This window comes from Carassius gibelio, chromosome B23, assembly GCF_023724105.1.
Source record: "Carassius gibelio isolate Cgi1373 ecotype wild population from Czech Republic chromosome B23, carGib1.2-hapl.c, whole genome shotgun sequence".
In the NCBI taxonomy this organism is placed as follows: Eukaryota; Metazoa; Chordata; class Actinopteri; order Cypriniformes; family Cyprinidae; genus Carassius; species Carassius gibelio.
In genome coordinates, this window is record NC_068418.1 from 9,131,577 (window position 1) to 9,157,549 (window position 25,973).

At 38.2% G+C, this 25,973-nt stretch overlaps 2 protein-coding genes across 2 annotated transcripts; one reads left to right on the forward strand and one right to left on the reverse strand.

Annotated features, from left to right (window-relative positions):
* The first annotated feature begins 200 nt into the window (after nt 1-200).
* rbm38 (RNA binding motif protein 38) lies at nt 201-16,791 on the forward strand. Its single transcript, XM_052594716.1, has 4 exons — nt 201-732; nt 4,229-4,352; nt 9,275-9,329; nt 14,954-16,791. The coding sequence occupies exons 1-4, from the start codon at nt 523-525 to the stop codon at nt 15,264-15,266; spliced, it is 702 nt and encodes a 233-aa protein (XP_052450676.1). The 5' UTR covers nt 201-522; the 3' UTR covers nt 15,267-16,791.
* Nucleotides 16,792-18,810: 2,019 nt separating this feature from the next.
* Nucleotides 18,811-20,777, reverse strand: LOC128011919 (lens fiber major intrinsic protein-like). Its single transcript, XM_052594715.1, has 4 exons — nt 19,812-20,777; nt 19,402-19,566; nt 19,229-19,309; nt 18,811-19,149 (listed from the first exon to the last, which is right to left on the reverse strand). Exons 1-4 carry the CDS (start codon nt 20,169-20,171, stop codon nt 18,964-18,966), a joined length of 792 nt encoding a protein of 263 aa, XP_052450675.1. The 5' UTR covers nt 20,172-20,777; the 3' UTR covers nt 18,811-18,963.
* Between the last annotated feature and the right edge of the window lie 5,196 nt (nt 20,778-25,973).

Below are 25,973 nucleotides of genomic sequence, written 5' to 3' on the forward strand. Positions count from 1 at the left end.
GGAATGGCTAATATAGACTATGGGTCATTTCAATGCATAAATCTTCTGCTAGCTGTATAAATAAAATATTAATGCGATATGTTGTAAGTATTAAACCAAGTGTTCACATCAAGCGTAAAGAATACAGTAGCTGCCATGAAAAACACACCCAAGACTCTTTCAAGAGTCCCAGAACAAAGACAGGTGCAGTTTGGAGACAAGGTGAGGAGGCAGAGGAAGGGTCTGTGCGCGTCACTGATAGGAGGGCTGTATTAGTGTGTATTATGGGTGTATCGCACCGAGTGCTGTGCTGCTGTCGCCGAGAGAGCTTCACCTGCCGCCGCTGTTTCTCCGCTCATGGACTAGTGGAGTAGTTCGGCACATGACGGAGAGCAACGGGAAGCACGAGCCAAAGCACCATCTACCTCGCTGCCTCAGCAACCACTGTAGAGTCGCTTAAGAGACGCTCGTTATTTATGTGTATTTATATTTATTTGTAACGCGCGCGTTTCGTATCTGCATTGCACTGAATTTGGCGCCCCGATGCTTTTACATCAGTTCGTGAATGGGACGCTGGAGACCATGTATCCCAGTGTTCAGAAAGACACGACTCTCACCAAGATCTTCGTCGGCGGTCTGCCGTATCACACCACGGACGCGTCGCTGCGGAAATACTTCGAGACTTTCGGCGACATCGATGAAGCCGTGGTGATCACGGACCGGCAGACGGGCAAGTCCAGAGGATACGGCTTTGTGAGTGAACGTAAAATAAAAATACAGTGCATTGAGTGTTGTCTTCATATAAATCTCAATATCTTTTCAAATTAATAAAGTTAGGCTAACGTTACTTTGTTTTTGTTGGTTTTACTTTAGCTACGCAGTTCTTTGCGCAAACTTTAGGTATTAACGTTAAATCGGACGAGTTTGTCACTATCACTGAAGTTTTGAAAGCACAATTAATTGCTGGCCCTACAAAGAATAAAAAACGCGATAGACAGCAGTTGTGGACATGATTATGACCGATTCGTCGGTGAATTGTTCTTGAGAGTCGGATCGTTTGAACGATCGGTTTGATCCGGTTAACAAAACTGTAACGTTACTGAACTATTTGTTTTCCGGTCAACTCACTGAACCGAGCAGAGGACTCCAATCCGTAATGAGCTTAAGAACTGTGAGTGAACTAAGCTAATATTTTATTGACTTAACGACGAAACATTATTTGAATAGCAGAAATGATACAAATATTGTTCTCGACTTTGAAAGCTTTTTATTAACACGCATACAAAACAGAGCTGGGTTTAATATAATACCAAGGGACAATGTTTAAATAAAAAAACTATTTCTCTGAACCGGATCTTTGAAGCGAATGTTCAAAAGAGTCGATTCGCAGAAGTGTGTCGAACTTCACTTGAATGAATCGCTCGTGCGCGTGCGGTCTCCAGAGGACAATGCGATCGTCGCATGTCTTTGTTACAGTTGTGAAGAACAAAAGCCAGTAGATGTACAGTAGAAACTCCTTTAATTGCCCTTAAGGCATATGCTAGTCATAAATGATGATCTGTATGCTTACTGTAAGCCTTTTTAATAGGCCTAAATGTTTTCCTGCTAGTCCGATTTAGTGCTGAAGGATCTTAAATGTAATCCGTAGATATTGCGAGCTTTCCAGGAGCACAATGTGCTCTTACATCGCATTTCTCCACAAGTGTGTGTGTGTGTGTGATGTTGAGAGTCACATGTGAGACCACAAGTGGATTATTTGTATAAAAGCATGTCATCAATTATCTTCTTAGCCTCTTGGATGAAGTTAGAAAGCAAGGTCTCCGATTTCTACGAAGTGGCCCCTTTTAAATACTGCTTTTCAGCATTGTAAGTGGAAAGCGAGGTCCGGTCCAAGGTCAAGGGTTTATCTGCTGTGATATGCTGCAAGGCCCACCTCTGCTCACTTAATAAAGAGGTTATGAGTGTTCAGCCAAACACATCTGACTGCGATTATAATATCAAATGAGTGGCTTTCCCTGTATTTTCATTATTTTGCTTTCACTTGACCTCTTTGCATAGGGATCGTGTGATAGCATGGTGATGTTATCAAATGGTAATATCACGGTAGCTACTTTGATATGTGTGCGTTAAAAGTACACCATGGTGCATATCAAATCAATCCCTATACTACAGAATAAATACTGTAATAAAATACATTATTAATTGAAATCAGCTTTAAAGTCTACTAGGATGTTTTTATTTTTTTAAATATAGAATTATAAAATATATTCTACAGTGGAATATAAAAATAAAGGTAATTGTGACTTTTTTTTTATCTTTTTTCTGAAATCTTTTTTCCAAAAGTAAAATATATTCTTGAATTTTTTTCTTTTGGTTTTGAGATGAATATGATCTGCACTTGTTTTGAGTTTTGCTCATATAGATCTCTGTTTCTCGGCCTGCTTCTGCTGTGTTCACTGGTACAGAACTGTATCGCGGTTTGCCTTCAAAAGCAGTTGGAAAGCACAGATAAGACTGCACAGTTTCACTTCATGCTTTTATATTTAAGTTTTTGGCATGTCATCTGCCAAGGTGTAAACATGCACACAGATAAACCGGAGGAGGCGGTGGAGGGATCTGGGGGGAGAAGGAAATAAAAAATAAAAAAACAGACGAGAGGGTGACACATTTTGGTGGCTTTGTTGTAAATGATAGTCTTTAATATCCTGGCTGATACACTCCCTGTGTGGGGGGCCTCGTCTTTAAGCTGAATTCTGGAATAAGAAAAGAGGGAGGGTTCCCAGAAGATTACAACACAACACTAATGTTTTCCCAACACGCTCACTGAGGCTTGTCGCCTCATTTACTAGCCTGGTTTTGTGACTACTGAGATAATACCATGGTCACAGCTATGTGTGTGTGTGTGTGTGTGTGTGCTTGTTTTGTTCATGCTCAGTCCGAGACACTCTCCACACAAGGGCACTACAGAAACGAAGTATACACTCTGGTGTTTACCTGACAGAAACCAGATCCCATGAATCCTCCTGCTAACCGCTCACTCCGCTACTGCTCTGGCTGTCTTTCTCGTTCCACCAGCCCTGGGGAGCACAGCTGCCGCTGGGTCCACACAGGGTGGGGCGTGCGTGTGTGTGTGTGTGTGTGTGTGTGTGTGTGTGTGTGTGGCCGTGAGCAGCTCAAACCTAATATTGCAGCGCACTGGAAGAGCGTTTGTCACAGAGAGCCGAGCTGTGAAAACAAGTCAGCAGTTGAGGACTTCACAGAACACTTCACAGAAATAACCATAAACCCCTTCTACTTAAGCAAACTGGCGTGGTATTAATGCCATGCTTGTATTTGTTAGATTAGTTGTAAGATGAAACACAACTTAAATGGGTTAAAAATACGAATTTTTGGCAACAAAAAAATCAAGCTGATAAGAAGAACTGCATTGTGCAAAATACTGGTAAATCGTGTCTCAGTTTATTATGACACAGTTTTATGAAAACAATGGGAACAGATTATTCTTTATTCTTAAAACTTAAGAATGACATAATATTTGTCAGTGTATAATGATCTGAATTAGTTTGAGTGGGTTTATAAATTTGGGGAGAAATGGCAAAGTGAGACATGAAGAATGGAAATGAAAAATAAACTATTAGATAAGAAATTAATGCATTTTTATTAGACAAGTTTAGGTTTATTGACTACTATATATCAGGGGCGTTTCCTTCGAGGAGGCAAGGGAGGCAGTGTCTTCTAAATGAGAAAAAAAAAAAATTGTGGTACGAAAATATACATTTTAAATATTTTTAGCTGAAACTTCACAGACACATTCTGGGGACACCAGTGAAAGGAAAGTTTTTTCTTAAAAGAAAAACGAAAAAAAGTTGTTCATACTGAAGGCAGTGTTGCCAAAATTATCCCATTTAAACAAATCTGGAAGAAAAAAAAAGCTAAAAATGCTCTATTTTCAACCAGGCCAGTAGGTGGCGACATATGAAGAAAAAACTATGTGTCTCTGCACATGCCTATAGACTGAACAATACTGTTTTCAAAAACATGCACTTTGAAACCGTTTTCAAAAGTTAGCATTTTCAGTCTCCCAAAACGCCATTGTCGTGTAAATAAACAGTCAACGGTTTTCAGTTTTCATTTGAAAATAATGTAATGTAAATGCCCCCTAAGCTTATAATACGGTCATATAGAATTATAAAAATGAATGCGCTCATTCATAATGTGTCTGTACTTCATTTCTCTCTTTCTTCTTCAGGTCACTATGATAGATAAAAGTGCAGCTGAGAGAGCTTGTAAAGATCCCAACCCTATTATTGATGGACGCAAAGCTAATGTGAACCTGGCATACCTCGGGGCCAAACCACGCAGCCCACTGACAGGTAAACACCTGACACAAGATTTAAACTTACAGAAAATTGGGTTCTTATCTTTTAAATCCTATGATTACCTAGCGTTCTGTCACTTTCAAAGGCGAAGTGTGTAATTTAAGCTCGACAAAAACGCAAAAATAATGACTGTTTTCAAACAGGTTTTCTCAACATTTCCCTATCTGCCATTAGTCTGTTAAACAAGTAAGTCTGTCCCAAACTCAGATAGAGTAACTGTGTCAAGATAGTGTGGGACACAACAGTGTTTTGAAAGTGAATCATTCTGTTTATTAAATTCCTTTGTGATTAATAAATTATACACTTCCCCTTTAAGAATTCTTAAGTTTTTTGCCCTTATATGGTAAAGCAACTGTTGCAGCTTTTTCATGTTGATACTCTCGCAGTGGATGATTCATACTGGCATGTATCATGTATGTTTTCATCATATCATGCTCTCTATATCATAATCATTTTTGTACTCTCTCTCACACACACAGCTTTCTCTGGCTGTCACACACACAATATCACACTTATTTTAACTGTCAAGAATTTACTGCCATCCTACATTTGCATCTATGCATGTGTGTGAATGCATTGGCAGAAATGAATATATGTTCAGTCAGCACATCTGTCTGCTCCTGCGACCTCCAGCTTTGCATTTCTGTTTGTGTGTTTTGTAGCTAATATGTCAGAAAAGAGGAAGGGTATTGTGGAGGGAACCTGAAGCATGTACACCTGTCCTAACACACCATATTCAGTCAGGACAAGAGGATATTTTGGCCCCTGCTCTTGTTCTCGTCCAAACATGTTTGAAACGGCAGTCCTGTATCACTTTGTCTCTCTCTCCTCTGTCTTTGGAGCCATCATCACGTGACTCAGGCCTCAATTTACTGTTTTTATTTTTTTATTTTTTTCAGGCTTACATGTTACTCTGGGAAACATACTGTTCAAGCACATTCAAGAGTGAATGACAAATAAAGATCATTAAGATCATTTTTAATCAAGTTAAAATATAATGGCAAGTAAAAAAAAACATTTATATGACATTGTTAAACAATATACTTTTTAAAAAAATTTCTATTTAGCTGTAAATTATTATTATTTTTTTATTTTAGTTTTAGTGATTTTAGTAATTCAACTTAAACTTATTTTAAGTTATTTTGCTTTTTTCCTTTTTATTTCAAATATTTTGTTAAAGTTTTTTTAAGCTCAATTTTGAATATACTGTATGTTCTATTTCAATGATTACCAAGATCATAAAATAATCTTTTTTTTTTTTTTTTTTTTTTTTTTTATCAAGCAAGTGCCAAGTTCTTGACAATGTTAAAGGGGTCATGTGATGTGATTTTAAATGTTTTCCTTTTGGAGTGTTAGAAGCTCTTGGTGCATAAAGAAGATCTGTAAAGTTACAAAGACTAAAGTCTCAAATCCAAAGAGATATTCTTTATAAAAGTTAAGAGTCACTGCACCCCCTAAAACGGCCCGTTCAAACACACCCCCACATGCCTACATCACTATGTGGGAAGATTTGCATAACACCGCCCAAATATTCACACAAAGAATGAAGGCGTAACTTTGATTCTCGTTGTAGTATTGTTGCAGCTGTCGCCATGTCGTATAGATGCTGTGTGTTTAGTTGTGAAAGCAAAACATCCCTTTAAAATCAATGTTGAAAAGTAAAACAATATGTATATATTATTAGTAATATATTATTTCTATTTCTATTTTAATTGTAGTCTTTTCTAGAATTTTAACTTTAATTTATTTCAGTTAGTTCTTTGTTCTCTTAAATTATTTTATAATAAATATTTTCAGTTATGTTATAAATTATAAAGACTATTTTTATAAGTTATGATTTTATATATTATATTATATATTTATATTTTATTTCAGCTTAAATAAAACAGAATAAAATACAATTATTGATAGTTATTAAATAATAGATAATAGTTTTAATTTTAGTTAACACTTCTGATTATTATACAATGATTTGCAGATAAAATTTTTTGCAAATTATAATAAATTATAATATAATTATAATATAATACTAAATTATAAAAAAAAAAAATTAATAAAAAAAAACTATATTTATATTTAAAAATGATGCCAAGCTATACTGGTTCCGAAGCCTTTTCCACAATAATTTCAGACTATTAAAACCAGTAATTCCAGGTTATTCATATTATTAATAGCTATTAATTAATAACTTTTATATTTATTGAAATACTTGAACCACCTTTGTTAAAAACACCAAAATTAAATTTAAGACAGATTTAAAAGTCAGTCATTTTCTTATTCAATATGTATAATGAACATAAAACAGAGAAAAGAAAGTGTTTTTTTTTTTCTTTTTGAAATAGAAACAGCAAGTTGAGTTATGTTCACCATAAGGTTTGTGTAAAAGGTAAAGTGTGTTTATGCAAATACAGCAGTGCTTCAGAAGAGGCTGTTGAGCATGCCGGTCATGTGTGTGTGTGTGTGTGTTGAATGTGCATCCAGGCGAGATATGTTTCTGATCTGTGTCCAGGCAGATGCACTGTTACACTGCTGACAGCCTGGAGTTTTTCACATGAATGACTTCATGAAAGCGTACAGACAGGACGAGAGGAAAGAGAAAAAAACAAAAACAAAAGTGCATATAGGGTGAATGGAGAGAATCGGTGCCAATTAAAGCCTAAAGAGTGTGCGGCTGTGAAAGACACAGAATTACCAATGTGCGTCATGAATGTCAAACACAGGGCAAGCAGGAAACTGGAGAATGAAAGAGTCTGTTTGAGGACAAATGTCCAGAGATGATAGTCACATAATTATGTAGCGTTTGTCATCTATTCCATTCAATATCTGCTGCTTAACAACCAGAAACCTTAGATGTCTTAAAGGAGTGTTCTGGGTTCAAAATGTTAAATGAAGCTCTGTCGATAGCGTTGACTCATCCCTGAGTTTGTAACAAACAAACCCCACATATACAGTACTGGACTTAAAATAGAAATCTATGTGGCAAAACTTACTACTGGGGTTAAAAGCAGAAATGTGCAGCTTGTATTTTTGTACTTATTAATGGTCAGCCAATATGCATTTTTTTGATGGCTGATCTTAGAAAACAGGGTAGTCAAGGGACCATCATTGAAAATTTGTCATTTTCAAAAATATATAAATAATAATAAAAATTTTGTAATAGATGTTCTCATGGATGTCAAAATAAAAGTCATGTTTCTGACACTTGACCAAACAGAAAAACTAATCAACCAATGGCAGTAATTAATGCTGGTACATTTGCCCTGGTATATAATAGTGTAATAATATACATTTTCCCATATGAAATGAGTTGTTTTAGCTATAAAGCTCAATAAAACTGTCAACTGTTTCAGGCAGATTCTTTTTCTGTCCTTTGTGTTCTGTCCTTGGGTTTTATGTTGTCAGATTTTGAACGGATGGAATAGTTTCATGATAACTCGTAAAATAATTAGGTTTTGTGGCTATAATTTTCAATATATGTGTACTGCAATGTCTTGACCCTTAAACTTCCATTATAAGTGCATTACTGTACAAATAATATTTGTTTGTTTTTACAAATTGGAGGATGAGTTGAAATTTAATTTGAAAGGGATCATATTATGCGATTAAAGTTTCTCCTTTCTCTTTGGAATGTTACAAGCTCTTGGTCGATGAAGAAGATCTGTAAAGTTGCAAAGACTAAAGTCTCAAATCCAAAGAGATATTCTTTATCAAAGTTAAGACTCTGCCATGCCCCCCTAAAACGCCTCATTTAAACACACCCCACATGTCTACATCACTATGTGGAAATATTTGCGTAATGCCGCCCAAATGTTCACGTAACACAGTCAGTGTTGAAGCAGTCATGTCAGGGAGATGCTGTGTGTCTAGATGAAAGCTAAATAACTCTATTTGGCCTTCAGAAAGTAGATGCATTTATGAATCTTTAAGATCACTTACAACAGAACAGCAACGCATGTAATGGACAACCGTTTCGTGAATCTAGAAGAGGAGAGAATTCTGACTTTGCTACGACTATCTGGCACTTCTGAATCAGATACTGGAAGTATGTTTTATTAGTTTAAGTATTTGCTATTGAATGTTCAAATGCAGAGTTTTGTGCATTGTGTGTGTGTGTGTGTGTGTGTGTGTGTGTGAGAAAGAGAGAGACGGTCACACACTGGAGTCAGCTGTCTTTATCGTCCGTGTCTTGTGTACTTCAAACACATACGAGCTTCATCTCTGTTTCTGTCAAGCAACTCTGTTCCTCTTTCAGGCTTAAACTGATGGTAAAACTAAGGACATTTATGTCTTTACATTTATTTTGAAAGATGAAGCTTGAGATTATGGAAAGGGTTGTTACATTTCTGACGAGTGCTTACAGTGTTCGTCCAATCACAATGCACTGGGTCAGTTGGCCAATCAGAGCAGACTGTGCTTGTCAGGAGGAGGGACTTTGTAGAAAACAACGTGTTTGAGATAGGCGGGGCATAGAGGACCTACATTTTTTAACATTAAAGCATTTCAACATATTCTGTTACACCAAATACACAAAATAATAATCTTTAAAAAAGCATCGTATGACCCCTTTAAATTTGGGTCATTCCTGTAAAGGAATAGTTTACCCCCGAAAAATATTATCATTTTCTGAACGATAGTTCATAGTGAACTTTCAAAATCCAAAAAGGACAAATACAAAAAAAAGGAAACACCAAATATAAATGGCATTTTGTATTTAAGACCTGCAGCTTGAGCAAAGCATATGCAACACATATTTTTTGTCAAAATGTCTTCTTTTGGGCGCCACAAAATAAAGTCAGTCCTACAGTTTTGGGGCGAAATCAAACTCATCATTTCCTCGGCCTCCTTTCTGGGTGAACTGTCCCCTTTAAGTCTCAGAAGCAGATCTCAATCTCTTGTTTCTGCTCTTGTTGTCACAGGATACTCGACCGGCGTACAGCAGGTTCATCCAGCCCTCATCCAGAGGCAGTATGGGTAAGCATCTCTTCTCTCTCTGTTAATGTCAGGGGTGAGGGAAAAACATGAGCACAACCCCTCAGAAACAGTCCTGTCAAAACTGCAGTTTAATTTAGCCCAAAACTCTCCGTTATTCTTCTTCCTCTCACACGTCTCACTCAGATCTGAGGACACGTGCCTGCTCTTCCTCACTATTTCTTCTCATGTGTTTACAGTAGTGTTCTGCGGTTTATTTGAATCTCTCTGCCTCCTTCCCATATTCTCTGTCATACTCTCACTCAGTCTCGGTTTCTCTCTTTTTACTCTCTTCCTCTTTCTGTATTTCCCTCTCTGTCTCTTTCTGACAGTGTTTCTCTTTCTTTTACTCTCTGGCCTCTCTGTCTCTCTTCTCTATCCTGTTTGACCTGTTTGTCTGTCAGTTAGGTCTCCACCTGCCTCAAGTCTGCTAACCAGCCAGGTGTCATGCAAAACAAACCTCTTTCTTGTTCTCTATCCCACCCACACATCCTCACCAACATCTGTATCATATCTGACATATATTTCAAAGAAATTGTTTAAAATATTGTGAAACGGTGTTTTCTCTGCACATTTATGCTACGTTTATGATTGTTTTGATTTAAGGTTCTTCGAAAAGCTTTTTGGAGCATGATAAATATCTGTGGAAAATATAATCTTGTATTTATGGTCTGAGATGCATGATTTCCTGAAGATGCTCAATTTGAATTGTCAGTTAATATAATAATATACACTACTGTTTGGGCTTGGTTACATTTAACATAAAATAGTTAAAATTCAGTAATATAGAAATATTGTAAAATATAATTACAAATTTGGGCTAAATGTATGACTTTTTATGGTACTTTTTTGTTGCTGTTTTGAGCTTGACAACTTTCATTGGATAAAAAAAAGGTGAAAAATGTTATAATGTATCGTTTTACAGTAACAATGATGAATACATTACTGTACAAAAGTCTGGGGTCAATAAGAGTCTTTTAAAAATAAATGTATATTTTTATACTGCAAGGACACATTACATTGATTAATAAAGACATATTGTTATTAAGATACCTAATTTAAATAAATGTTTTGATCACAGGAATAAATCAAATTTTAGAATATATTCAAATAGAAAATAGTTGTTTTAAATTGAAATAATATTTCACACTATTACTGTATTTTTGATCAAATAAATGTAGACTTCTTTCAAAAATATAAAAAAAAAATCTTACTGACCACAAATGGATGTTTGATTTCTTATTATTAGCAATAATAACTGTTGTGGTCATTGCATAAAATAAAAAATAAAAAACAAGCAGTGCTTACGTTCTGCAAATTGGACATTAAATATACAGTCAATATTTAATGTATTGATCATAAAATGAAATAGAAATACAGTTTATTCACTAGCTGAATTTGACAGATGTGAATCAGGTTGGATAATGAGGTTGTAACTCTTGTAAACAACTGTCCTCTGTGTACAGAGTCAGATTTAGCGTTTAGTGCTGAGCCTGTATGTTAAAGGGTCTTGTCCATATCTGTGGGGGTCTCTATTTAAACTCACTAGCTTTTGTTTGAACAGGTGTCCTGTACCCACTGTGGGTCTGTATGCATTGTCAGTTAATAGTGCTACTGATCATTAACTTCCTCTTTGAGACGGACAATGCTAATAATGAGAAACAGATTAGAGGTGAACTTAACTCCAGTACAGTAATGGCCAACAGACTGCAAACAAACAGACCTACCACAGTATGTTAGCTAAAGGCTATGCTAACAGTTAGCATAAGGCCTGATCAAAGAGATACTACCGTACATCCAAAAATGTAAATTCTGTCATCATTTAATCACACTCATGACGGTTCAAAACTGACTTTCTATGTTGTGGAAAAGAAGAATGAGGTCCAGAAACAGACTCCATTGGCTTTCACTGTATGTACAATGAAAGATGAATTTTTCATACAGGTTTGGGACGACATGAGGAGGAGTAAATGATGGATTTAAATTTTTCAGTGAACTGTATCTTCAAGGAAACTTAAGAGATTGTCTGTTGTGATTAGGAGATAAAAAGTCGCAATTACCTTTTCTAATTCAGTGTCAGAAACAGACATACATTCCTGAATACAAGTAATTTCTTTATTTTTATTTATTTCTTTCCATTTTTGGGGGTTGAAAAAAATATATATTTTAGATTTTTGGCACATTTGTTCTGTTGTTTATGGTTATGCATGTTAATTTCAGACAGCTGTGAATCTCTGTGCCCTACAGTGTCACACAAGCACTCATTTATCAGCGCTACATTTAGTTAGAGTGACGTGAAAAGGGTGGCCCTCTCCTTCACTAATTCATCAGTAATTTAGTGATTGCACTGTTTGTGTTAGTGTTTGTCTGGTAAGAAATGAGCTTTAAAACCCCCTCTGTCTCTCTGTCTCTTCCTGTCTGTGTCCCACACCCAACAGCTGGGGCAGCTAAAAGTGATATTCTGCTCTGGGCATTACGGCACGACCAAAGATCATTCGTCCTTCCCCTTTGTCGCTCTCCCTTCCACATCTCTTCGTTTCTCTTTGTGCTTCTGCTCTTTGTCACTATAATGCACAAAAGAAAAGGCTTCCCTCATCCCCACATCAGCAGAACTGTCTAAATATATTACAGATAAACACTCAAACATACTAAAATATCACAGATATTGTGTTTTTAACACTGATAAAAACATAAGCTACAAAACCTAATGAGCTGTCTGCGGACACAGCATTTAAAGTCACTATGAATTTAAAATGGACAATTCTTAAAATGTAATATTGTAGTGTTTATTATAAATGATTTATCCATGCACATCATTACTTGTTTTTAATTTCATGTGCCATTGTAATCTTTAACTAAATATATTAAGGTCAGAAAGCTCACGGATTTCATCAGAAATATCTTCATTTGTGTTTTGAAGGCCTTATGGGTTTGCAACGACATGAAGGTGAGTTATTAATGACAGAATTAAAGAGGAACGCATCTGACCGGAAGACAAGCCACTTTAAACAGCATGCTTTCTTGCATTAGCATTTTCAAAAAGCTCTGTCTTCACCATATCATTGTGGATAGAAGACAAAAACGCAGAGAAAAAGATGAATTTTTCAAATGAATTTGGATTAGTGTAGATATAGAGTCTGTCATTACAGACAGGTTACAACTTTGTTAGCAAGCAGTGGTTCTCAATCAAGTCCTGTACTACGCCAGCACACCACATTTCAGTTTCTTCCTTATTTAACAGTTGTAAAGTACGAGAGGAGCTCTCGTCTGTATCGATGAACATCTGAGTGAAACAGACTAAAAATAAAAATAAAAACGGGACTTGGTTTTGTCCATCAGATTGTTGGATGGAAGCAGATCTGAATGTGAGGTCAAACATTTTAAAAACATGCCTAATTTAAAGAAAAAGATTAAGAAGATAAGTTGAATTTTAATCGACCCTACGTTTATCTAAGGATTAGACGTCTTCTACACATAGACAGCACAGAGCTAAACACACACACTCATTTACAACTAATTTGTAGCAGTCATTTGGCTCTACTTTGTCAGTCGTCACACCCTTGTCAGCTTTGGTCTTTTTTTATTTTGCCTTGTCTCTGTTTCTCTCTCTCCTCCTCCCTGTCTCTCTCAATCCCTCCGTTTCCCTGTCTGCATTAGCGTTTGCTAGGATGAACAGGGTCAGTAAGGACGCAGACTCAGTTGATTTGCTTACTCCACAAAGCCTCTGTCAGACCCTATAAATCATGCTTGAGCGAGGGACTGGCAGACGAGTGACACTGCAGCTGTGTGTGTGTGTGTGTGTGTGAGGGGAAGTGTATGCTGCTGCAGATGTATGAGGCTGTTTTCAGTATTTTGAGCTCCGTGTCTGTAGCCCCTCTGGGATCCTCTCAAGGGTCTGAGCTGTGGGTAGCAGCCTCCAGTCTCTCTTTCTGTCTCTGTAGTGCTTCAGCTTGTTGTGATGTTTGGCTGTGATGTCATCAGACTGAAACTCATGAGAAATATTAATGAGGTCAGTTAGAAAAGTAGCTGCGCTTCAAATAATATGCTGTTTATTTGTTACATTACACTACTGTACCAAATTATGGGTTCAGTAAGATGTAACAAGTAACAAGGATGTATTATATTAATCAAAAGTGACATTTATAATGTTACAAAAGAGTCCCATTTCAGATAAATGCTGGTTTTTTTTTTTTTTTTTCAACTTTCTATTCATAAGAGAATCCTAAAGAAAATATATCACCAGTACAAAAGTGTTAAGCAGCTCAACTGTTCAACATTACATTTTTCTAAGACTTTTAAAAATGAAACATCAAAGGTCATTCCCAAATCCTTAGTTCTAGATTTAAAAAAAAAAGTTTTCTTTGTAAGAAACCAGATGTTTCTGTAGAAGGGCCCATATAGCCCGTTTGTCAGTAAGTAACTATATAGTATAGCATTTACATATAAATTGGACAGTTGATATATGTAGACAGATATATACTGATGTTTCCATGCATTTAGGGTAGTAACAATTTATAAAATAATTGTATTATTAATAAAACATTAATAATAATTATTAATAACTGATTATATGAAATATTGACTTGATTTTATAAAAAAACTATGAAATAATAATAATACTATTATTATAACAAAATTAAATTAAATGTAAAAAGAATGATATGTAAAGCAGCACAATGCACTTAGCAGATATATTGCAAACCAGTGAAGTAAACAAACAGTGCAGATATAATTACTGTAGTGCAAAAAGCTTATTCAGTCTGATTAAAGTGTCAAAAATCTCACAGAGCTATTCTTTATTTAAACTGACAGAAGAGGTAATTGAATGAGGTAGTGAGCAGATCAATGCTGCACAAAGTGTCTGGTGCAGGTCCCGGTGTGTTAGTGAAGGGTTCGGAGTTCAGTGGTGCATGGGGAAAAAAGGGGAGAGGGGAAAGGTCAGGAGGGAATTCAGCTTCCTGACATCTCACTAGTGGCTCACTAGTTAATGATTAACATTTACAATGAACAATAGCTACATTTGCTACAGTGGTTATCGATCTTTGTTAAAAAAAAATACAATGGTTAGTTCATGTTAGCTTGGGATCAGAGCAGCAACTTTTGATTTGAATGTGTTATTAAATATTAATATTGATATTAACTAAGCTTAATAAATATTTCTAACAATTTCTCATTAGCTCTTAACTAATGGAGCCTTAATGTAAAGTGTGACCAAACTATAAGCAATCAAAACATTTTCAAACAATATTGTGGTCCAGATTAAAATGCTGAGAAGTTCATATAAATCCTAAGTATTTAAGTATTTGGCAAATACAAACATCACAATGGATATTAAAATCATTTAAATATGTTTCAAAAAGTAGCGCGGCTGCTTCATTTACTGGGTTTCCAGTGTAACAATGCATTTCAAGCTATATAAGTGCCCACAGTAACAATATTGTGCATGTATTAAACATCGCATTACCGAATATCGGCACGTCTAAACACGCAGCACATATATTTAATTAACCAAATAGCAGCCTTTGTGATCTGATATTTGCACTAAGCCAAATTGTGATTTCAGTTTTTATTTTCAAGAGATTCCTGCAGCCCTAGTTAATAGATAACTCTCTCTCTCTCTCTCTCAGACTCAGCCAGCCGTATGTTTACCCTCAGGCCTTCCTGCAGCCCAGTGTGGTTCTGCCCGCACAGGTCACCTCCAGCGCCTCGACCCCTTATCTTGACTTCAGCACTGCCTACACTCAGTACGCCTCCTCGGCCTTTGAGCAGTATCCCTACGCCCCCTCGCCAGGCTTTCTGAGCTACATGTACCCTCCAGGCACCCCCGGGCCCTCTGCCACAAACAGCCCGGTCCCCACAGCCCTCCCCTCCATCGGAGGAGCCCCCAGCTCAGCCTTCATCCAGATCCCTCCTCATCAGCTCCACGCCGACCGCCTGTAGGTCAGGCCACAGGGACCCAGCGAGTAAGCTGAAATTGCACTAGAACATCATCATTTTGGGACAGGGAACTGTGACATCATCAGCCTGAGACTGGGGTCGAATACAAAGGGCTTCAAGTTATTCTGCTTTTCATCAACCCTAAGTTTATGGACTTTTACTCTGACTGGTTACTCTTTATGATTAATATTGATATATTATTGGTAGAATATTGTTGAATTACCAATATTAGATGAATAAATGGCAAATTGAAGGGTTGTAATGCAGACGGACCAATGAAGGAGAAGAAACGAGAGGTTATACACACACAACCGTTCAAAAGTTTGGGGTCTATAAGATTTTCTAATGGTTTTAAAAGACGCCTCTAATGCTCACCAACCCTGTATTTATTTAATTTAAAATACAGAAAATATTGTGAAATATTATTACAGTTTAAATTAACTGCTTTCTATATTAATATGTTTTAAAATATAATTAATTCCTTTGGTGCAAAGCTGAATTTTTGCATTTCTAAATATTATCATCAATGTTGGAAACAGTTGTGCCGTTTCATCCTTTTTGTAGAAACCTTTCTAAAGCATTCTTTAATGAAGAGAAAATTCAAAAGAACAGTATGTTATTTCATATAGAAGTGTCTTTCTTTCAATTTAATGCATCCTTGCTGAATAGAAGTATTAATTTCGTTAAAAAAAAAAAAAGTTCTTGACCCCTAAAGTATGAACGGTAGTGTGTATATATATGCCATTAAGTGACAGTTTTTTAAGTTTTGATGGTGTGCATCTGTGCAGGAATATCTGTTAAGCACAAAGCCTTAGAGACTTCTCCAGTTTATATATAATATGTGTGTGTTTATATATAATATATGTGTATAGCTGTTCTTATGATACAAATGTGCTTCCCTCTTTCTGAGCGAAAATATGTGAATTTTTTTAACCAGGCTTTTTCCAAGAATAGCTAACTTTTCTAGAAATGTAGCATTGCCAAGGATTTGTAATTCAGCTTCTCAGTGTCACCTAAAGTCTCTTCCATCCGAGCAGTTCCTTTCCTTCTGATTCCTCGCAACTTAAGTAGCTCCACGTACATTAATCCAGCATTCAGTAACACACTGATTCAAGATGCTCTGTAGCTCGCCTGTCAATAATCCTGTGGAAATAGACACAGAATCACAGAGTATTAATCATATCCTAATTCTGCTTCATCTGTGATGCTTTTTAGCCTCAGTTTTGGTCTGCTAAAAGGACAAACGAAAGAGTATTGTGACAGATGTCCGCGTGGTTGCTCCACGAATGACACTACAGGACAACAGACCATCGGGAACATGCAGGAAAACTTGAGAAAGGTCTTGACTGATGAAACGTTTGGACAGCACAAGAGGACATTGCCAGGACAATCGGTTTGTTTTCACAAGAACAGTGTTGTCATGAATCTGCCCTGAGACACTCGGCTCAAAATATGAAAATACCTTACAGTGAAAGCCATAAGACCAGAACATGCAAAACAAGTAATAAAGTCAATTTGCAAAAACTGATTTCCACTTGTGTGGTTATTTTGAAGTCTGTGTATGTTTCTGTGTATATTCTTAACTTTTTTTCCCCCCACCCTGACGATGCATTATTATGTGGTCCATATGATTACTGTCAGTTTGTCTGTTTTACACTTGTCAGTTGACTTTGTTTCTCTTCTTTGGAACTAGTTTTTTTCTGCCATCAAATTGATTGAGAGTCAGGGAAGTATACATGTGCTTACAATGAATAACCGAAGGCAGTTTAACAACCATTTATGACTGCTTCAATGGAAGTGCTGGAGTGAATCCAAGAGTCCGTGGACGAGCATACAAACCTATGCAAATGAAGGGCATTAGGGCTTTATGCAGGGCTTTATATATTTTTGTGAGTAGGCAAAGTATCACTATGGAAACTACTGGAAGCTGTATGCATGAGGCCTCAGACATCAATCCAAATGAGCACCTGTGAACGACTTTACAAACAGACAGTCCTCCCTCCAAGCAGATGAAACGTTTATGCACTGTTGCTCCCATTTTATTGCGCAGATGTTTTTTTTTGGGGGGGGGGGGGGCAATTCTTTTTGGGAATATAGGAGTTTTTCTCATGCACCACCTGCATGTCAGTTTGGAAAAACGAATACTGGTTGATTTTGAGCACATTTTAAATCCTGACCTTGACTGTATTTAAGGAAATCATGGCTGCAGTTAGAAATATATAGTGTACTCTATGTCTGTTATTCACTTTCACCACAGTAAAACTCTGCTTTGACCAAGAGTTTAGGGTTCATCTGGTTGGCTCGAGATGCTGTGGACGAAAGGCATTTTTCTGGATGAGTGTGAGATTTCCCGCCCCTGAAAGCTTACTAAAAGTACATTTTAACTTCAGGGAATTATGTTTGTGTTTTGTCTGCCCTTTAGTGATAGTTTTACCACTGCATTTAATTCTGTTTTACTGTAAACAGGTACTGGAAAAATGTCTTGTTCCTATTTTCTATTCCTAAATGTCTTTATCTCTAACTCAGTAGGTCTCAGCTGGGGGGAAACCCCAGTGATAGATGACAATCAGGGTAGGCCTACAGACGATTACAGTGACATACAAGAGTCAAGCTATTTTTGATGCGCAACCGAACCGTGTAACGTTATGATCACTAAAACATTATGTTTCTGCTTGAATACAGTTTAGTATATTGACGTAGTTGTCAAAATGAATGTACAGCAAGTGTTTTATAATGGATGATCACCAAAGATGCATGTTCTCAGAAACTGTTGTACAGCGCCGTCTAGTGTTTATAGTAGTTCCTGCATCATTCATGCTACAAGCAAAATGAAGCACGTGCGTATGTGATATATACTAACACTTTCTTTTTCATGTATTTATTTGCATTCAAATATGATTCATGTTGCTTTTTTATTTTTTTTTCCCAGTCATGGGTGTTATCCTCAAACAAGATTTAATGAAAGGCACAGACACTGTAAACTTGAGAAGTAATTGCAGAGACTGGCGACTAAGATCGGCTGTGTTTAGTCAGCTCAGTCCACGGGTGGTTTGTGTGAACCTCAAAGTGAATGGAGTATCATTGCAAACAATACAGTTTGGGGTGTCTTCGAGTCCCGTAAAAATAAGAAGAAAAAAAAACATAAGCATGGTACAAACACGAGCGAGCTGTAATGATAAAAACCCAAAATAATCGCTCAGCTGACAGACACACTCACACATACACTTGATCATCTTGCACAAGCTAAACACACAGTAGCCTACATACCTGGGCACCTTCTCCCTCACACACACACAAAATGACCCACACGTTTGCACTCACTTGCACACTCACGTGAACTCTCACAGAAATGAAAAATAAAAAGTGTGAAACCCTGGTTAAGTTGCATACATCCACATCGTGGTGTTGTAGAAAACGAAATTGAAAAGGAATCGTGAAAGTGAAGTCAGATGAAAAGTGAAAAGCATATGCTTATATAAACAGCTCTAGCCCCGCCCACATCCACCCAGACCCTTCCTCAACCCCGCCCCCTGCCCTGCATTGATATCAGCAACAAACCTAGAATACTAAACAAAATAGTCTACTCAATTCATCTCCCTTAAAGATTTTAGCATGGATATGCGACCCCCAGCGCAGGATTTTATAGCGAGATGGTCCAGTGAGGTAGAGCCAGATTTCGGTCCACAGGTTCTTAGCAGGTTTATAGGGTTTGAGTCTTCAGCTCGATGGGCTCCCCGCGGGTGTCCTGCTGGTTCTCAGTCTCTGGGGATCGGGTGCCCTTGAGGGTGGCTAGCCGCTCAGAGAGACCCCGCATACGGGGAAACAACATGAAATCATACAGGATGGCACCCATAGCACCACCAATCATGGGTCCCACCCAGTACACCTGTCAGAAGAAGAGGGTCACTAAATACTTTATTCCTGTTGTGCGGGACAGTTTCAGTACTTTACTTTGCGTTTCTTACCCAGTGGTTGACGAAATTCCTCATGATGATAGCAGGAGCGAAAGATCTAGCCGGGTTCATGCCAGCTCCAGTGTAGTACATCTGGTTCAAAGACAAACAAGGTACATGTCTGGTGTACTGCACACTTCAAATACTCACAAATGTTTATTCTAATACTAAAATATCCATCTCACCCCCATCAGGTGGCCCATAGTGATAGAGAAGCCAATAGACAGAGCAGCAGAACCCAGACGGCCGCTTCGTCTCTCGTCTGTGACGGCGAAAACACAAACCACCAACTGCATGGTGAGAAACACCTCCACTGTAGTCGCCATGCCGAGACTCATGCCAGGCTGCAGCTGTGCGGACATAAAGTACAAAATAACAATTAATGAAAAAATATTTAAAAGCCTGCACTATATATATACAGTTCTGTAAGGGCCTATTAGCGCAGTATGTGTCCTTCTATAGTACTACATACAGTATGAATACAATTAATACCATTTCAATACATAACTTTTATTAGATAAATGGATTTTCAATTATATTCTGACTCCTGTAAACTCAAAATTACATTAAAATGTTTTTTTTGCGTCATTCTTACCGTGTTAAGTGCCAGTGTGCCCCTCATGTTGTTGGGTGTAACTCCATACAGGGCCGCGGCTCCCGCCATGGCCCCCAGGCACTGAGCGCAGATGTAGAAGAAAGCTCGGAAAAAGGACATCTGCGAGCCGATTAAGTAGGCGAAGGTGACGGCCGGATTGATGTGTCCTCCGCTGATGTGGCCGATGGATTGGATGAATGTGGCAGCAGCGAAACCGAAGCAGAGGGCAGTGTGGAAGACATGGTACGGCCCGGAGGTCCAGCGTAGAGCTGCGCCCATCCCAAAGAAGACGAAGAACATGGTGCCGAAAAACTCAGCGAACACCGCCCGCCAGAACATCATCGAGCGGAACTCCCACATCGTGATTTATGAGATCCAACTAAAATAAAGCTTATTTACAGTTAGCAAAAATGGCTAAACGAAGCGTCTTTGAGGAAAGAAATAAGTGTCCTTTTTTAACAAGTACAAAAAGTAAAATCCTGAACTAGTCGATCTGAAGCTGCCACAAAAAAACAAACAATAAATAAATCAATCGAAGGCGAACAGAGTGATGAAAGTCCACCTAATAGATCTAGCCGTTAGCTAAGGCTGTGTGGGAAGCCGCGAGTAAATGGTCACACATGTAGCTCACACACAGGTCGTCTCTGCCACCGTCGTTTCTCTTCACCTGCTCAACACCCAGACTGCTAAAGAAACATGAGGTGTGTGTGTGTTTTGCACGCACGGAAGGTTTGGAGGGTTGTGTCAGAGAGACCTGAACATCGATGCTAAAGGCTAAATCTACACGGCTAATTCTAGATGAGTGACACAGAAGAGGTTACGGAGCATATCCTGTCAACACCTAGTAGAGCTGGTCTGACGGACCACAAAGGGGCCATAGGGGGCATTTATAATGGCCTCGGGGCCCAGCGTGACGACATAATCCCCCCCGAGAGGCAGAAGCTGAAGGGGGCATCCCATATCAAGCACACGCCATTCACTTCTCTCTGCATTAAACTCAAAGACAGTGAGATTAAGACAGGAACACCAGGACTCAAAGTGAAGGGGATGTATATTTTTGAGGCCTGTATTGGCCTAAAGTGCAAAAGAGATCCACCAGTCAGATTTTGGTGAGGTCATGAAATGTTTAATTAAAATATGCATTCCAAATGCTCGTAAAAATCAGGAAAGTTGTGGATTTGTATCAGAACTTCAGGTGGATGTAGGCTTTGACGGGCAAGTTAGTGCTGACCTGAACTCACACACAGGCAGAACACACACACACAACGCACAATGCCACAAATCTGCACACACACAATGTGCGTCCGGTCCGGCGGCTCAAGAGAGGCCCTGCTCTGGCAGATACGATCCACCAGTGCTCAGATACATGCAGAGAGCACAGGAAAGACATTGTTGCTCATAGCATGACGCTTACATGAGAAAACATCCTCTAGCTGTCTCTCGGGTTTGAGTTGCAGTCTGGATCACACTCATCCGTCCGTACACCCATCCATCCATCTATCATTTTATCTACTGTTAAACCTTTTTTTGTGTTTTCACTTACTGTAAACATGATGGTGTAGATAAACGTATTTCTATTTTTATTTATTTTTCTTGACAGAAATCAGTGAAGTGTGGTTTATGGATATATGTTTGAGTGCTGTTGGTGGTTCTGGTTTGCTCAGGGCAGAAGTGATTAGGCAGAGGTTTGTATTGTGTGTGGAGCAGTTTGGTTGTGGAGGGGCGGGGGGTTTGGGGGGGCTCATAGCCGGATAAAGCCTGGAAAATCCCTCTGTTAGAGGAGCTGATGGTGAATTAGGATCGCTGAGCTCATCTGTTTTACTCCCTCACTTACACACACACACACTCATACACATGTATGCTGAACAAAACAAAATGCTTACTGGCACTGTGTGGATGTTCTTTATTGTTTAAGTGCATGTGTGTGTTATTAATAGCTGCTATGTAAGATTTATGCATGTATATTCTAGCATGAATGTACACCAAAGCATAGTAGCTATGTCCATATGTAAACTGGGTGATATAGGGGTGAATATTGGCACTGCACATCGTACATTAGCATGTTGAACATGCTCTCTATAAGAACACAGAAACAAAACTATTGAAAATTAAAGTTTATTAAATTTTGCTACAGTAACAAGGTGAAATGCGGAGTCATTTGTAGCATAGCAATTCTAAACGTGAGAAAACATTTTCGTGTTTCGTGCAAATAAATGAAAAGCAGGTTATTGTATATTTATGGCTGTGCTTGTATTCCCATTTGATATTGTTTACAGAAGATTATAGTTTGATATGATTTAAGTAAAGTAAGAGTTTAAGAATCCCATTAATCATAAATAAGAAAGTCAAACTTTTGCTCCAAATTAAAGTAAATCTGCCAAAAAGAAAAACAACATGATGATATATACACTTTAAATGTTGTTAAACACTTTCATCTATAGCCATAAATCTAATTTAAGATGAAATCCTGCCGCTATTTGATTAACAGTGGATTTAGGAAACATAACATAATACTATTTAACCATAATAGCAAGCTCCAGCCACATTGGCACGTTTGGCACTTTAATATCTATGCATGTGCAAGCTGAGGTTTTCTAAAAATGGTGTTTATTACAGACAGCTTAAACAGTATAGTACTGCTTCCAATCCACAACAGAACATTCTAGTACAAAAACATTATATAGAAATTTACAAACTTTTATTGAATATTAGATATTAATGTGCTAGTTACCTCTAAAGCCTAATGTATAATATTTAATATGAAAGTTTCCAAGGTTTCAGAATTAACAGCATCAAAACATAAAAATTATCAAAACATCTCAGGTTACGCATGTAATTATTGTTCCTCGAGGGAACGAGACTCTGCGTCTGAGAACGCTCTGAATCATGTGTGTAATCAGACCAATGGATGGGTGAAAGAAACATCATAGGTGGGCGAAGAAGAGACCAGGAAGCTTAAAAGCACAAAGTCGGCATTTAGACTCAGGAATGATGCAAGCTCCGGAAGAGATGCCGGAAGTGTGGCACTGGGATGAAGCGTCTTGTTCCCTCGAGGAACCATGTTTACATGTGTAACCTGAGATGTTCCTCTTTAGGAACTCGAGCTGCGTCGGAGAATGCTTTTGGAACGAGAACACCCACGCCGCCAGAAATCTCTGCCTAGTGTGGGAAACTTAGGCAAGTGAACAGAAGAGGCCGGAGTGGCTCACATATCTACTCCATAGAACCTGACAAAGGTTAAGGGCATGGACCAACTCGCAGCATCACAGATGTCCCGCATAGAAACAGCCACTAAGAAGGGCTTAGAGGCCGCCACACCTCTGGTGGAGTGAGCCTTGACCCCCCAGGAAAGAGGGGGGATCAGAGGTATCATAGGCTGTAGAGATGGCATCTACTATCCACTGACTGAGAGTCTGCTTTGGGCAATGCCAGACCCTTCAAAGACGATACCGAGCCGGGAGACAGATAGCTCGCGAGTCTCTGTTCAATCCGTGGCATCGTCATCCCGCCACAATGCCGTAGTGATCAGAAGCGGGAATGAAGAAGCGGGAGGAGAAGGACTTTGTCCACAATTTACACACCAGTGTTCATCCAAACTTCTTTTCTGAGGTTCAGCCTTTTTCTCGGCGTGCCAATCGTTGCTCAACTTGGCCACAGCATGAGTTACCACCTCAAACAGCTCCTTTTACTGAGGTGGGAAATCCTCATCGACGCCTATCACGTCAACCTCCTCGAAGGAAGACAGGTGAAACATCGAGCCTACTCCCCGTGGGGAAGTAGTGCCAGAGTGTGGCTCCGATCCCTGAGAATGGGTACTGGATCTGGCACGTGAAGAAGAAATTAGGGACATGTCTGTCTCCATTCCCTCTGCCAGATCCAACCGCTCCGCCTCGGCGGAAGCAGGACTAGCGCCACAGGGAACGCTAGTGAAGGCTCCCTCAGCAAAGAGAGCCTTCCTGGAGTGAAGAACATGCAGGGGAAGCCGCTCGCAGTGCCGACTCTGCATGCTCCACTCCAAGGTAGACAGCGTACAAACTGTGTGGATCCCCACCTGTAATTAATGTTTCATGAATAAGAGCCATTGATTGGTTGTTTGTGACTAAATGTGAAAACCTGTATTCTGAAAGAAGTGAGCATGAGCTTAGCTGCGCTCCAGTTTGCTGCTTTGTTTGTTTCTCATGCCGCTCTGTGTGACAGTGGACAGGGACGATCGAAACACGCTGGCCATCTCCACAATCTCAACAGAACCTGAAAAAAACAAAAAGCATAGACACATAGCATTAAAAACTGATAAAAACATCAGATAAATCTACATTTAACTCAATATTTGTATTCAACCATTGCAATTAACTCTTTTCAGATTTCTAGGCTCTTGATTGCAGTACAGGATCATGGGAGACCATGGTAAATATTGTTTTCATGCTGACATTTGCTCCAGCAGCTAAAGTTATTGTTTTTGTATTTTAGATTTGATTAGTCAACAGAGCAGCTTTAAATAGATTTGCTTTGCTTACCCAGTGATGTTCCCAATATCCAAGTAATGTAGCGGGATCAAGAGAGCGAGCTGGGTTCAGGCTGGCACCAGAAAACCTCCCCTAAATCCACACACACACACACACACATTTAAATAAATAAATAAATGTAAGTAGGTACATATGTATGTGTATTTACAATAATACAAGCAGAGATAGGACAGAACAAAGGGATCATTATTCATAAAAAATATTAGAAATAATAACAACATCAAAAATAGCTGACCTGTAGCTCGACTGGTAGTGTACAGCACTAGCAATGCCAAAGTCATAGGGGAGGCACATACAGTACACTACTATATATACTATATATATATATATATATATATATATATATATATATATATACACACACACACACACAATAAGTAAACAAAGGTGTGGATAGTTTTCTTTTTTATTGCATACATGTTTTATGTTTTGTATTATATACAATCAGGCTTTTATGGCTCGTATAGTGAGAATATCAAGCTCATACTTGAGGTGGAAAATTACACCTATATTTTATGTCCAAAATGACTGAAATTATGCAGTTTGGTGCAGATGCTGATATTTCTATGAACAAAAAGTAAGATGAAATTCTGATCGTTTGTAATGTAAGACAGTGAGATATTTGTAAAAGTATAACACATCAAATCTTGATATCAAAGTTGTCACTCTATATCTTTTAATAACATGTCTTATGAGATGATATTTAAATGTTTAAATGAGACACTAAATAAAAGTGGTCAAGTCAAATTTATTTGAATAGCACTTTTCACATTAAACATAGTTTCAAATCGGCTTTACGGAAAATCATAACATTAATGACTGTTTTCATAAATACATTAAAATAGCATGATGTTAATTTTTCATCGTTTCAATCGTCTAACTGATGCATTTAGCACATTAAATAAATAGTTAAATGCATAAATAAATACCTTTTTGAAATCCAGATGTAACGTCACCATAAAATCCATTTATTCATTTTGGTCAAATGCGGGAAAACCATCCAATTAAATCAACTGATGCCACCAAAACTTTTTAGCTGGCATTTCATCCTAAGTCCACTGTAAAACCTGATCATCCACACAAACTGGATCCACGGCAAACTGAATGTAAATGAAACGGAGTCTCTAGTAATTTAAATCCTTGCCTGTCAATGACTCTGATATTTGTCCTTACCTCCTTTATGGCCGTTCCAGGTGTGATGTTTTACAGTCCTTGTGTCTGTGCTGATGTTGTGTGTGTTTGAGGACATGGGTAGATGCAACATGTCCCTCACCGCTTGATAGACAGCAAGCTGAACTGTGTTTATCATTATCTGCCAACATCCTTCAATTATAAACCAATGCAAACCCGAAATGCACACATATATTATCCACCGTTTCTCTCCTTTCATCCTCCTGCTTGTGAAGTACTGTGACCATCGCCACGGTGACGGCCTGATTCAGTTGCCATGACACCTATCATGATGCTAGATGGCTCTTTAAAGTGGCCCGTTTCAGATCAGGACCTTCTGTTGGCCTTTGGACTGAGAGGGCTTTTAGTTCAGTTTAATCTCATTCATCAATTCATTCATTGATTCATTTCTGTTAACTTACAGTGTGTGCATAATTACTAGGCACGCTGGTATTCTGATCATATTTTT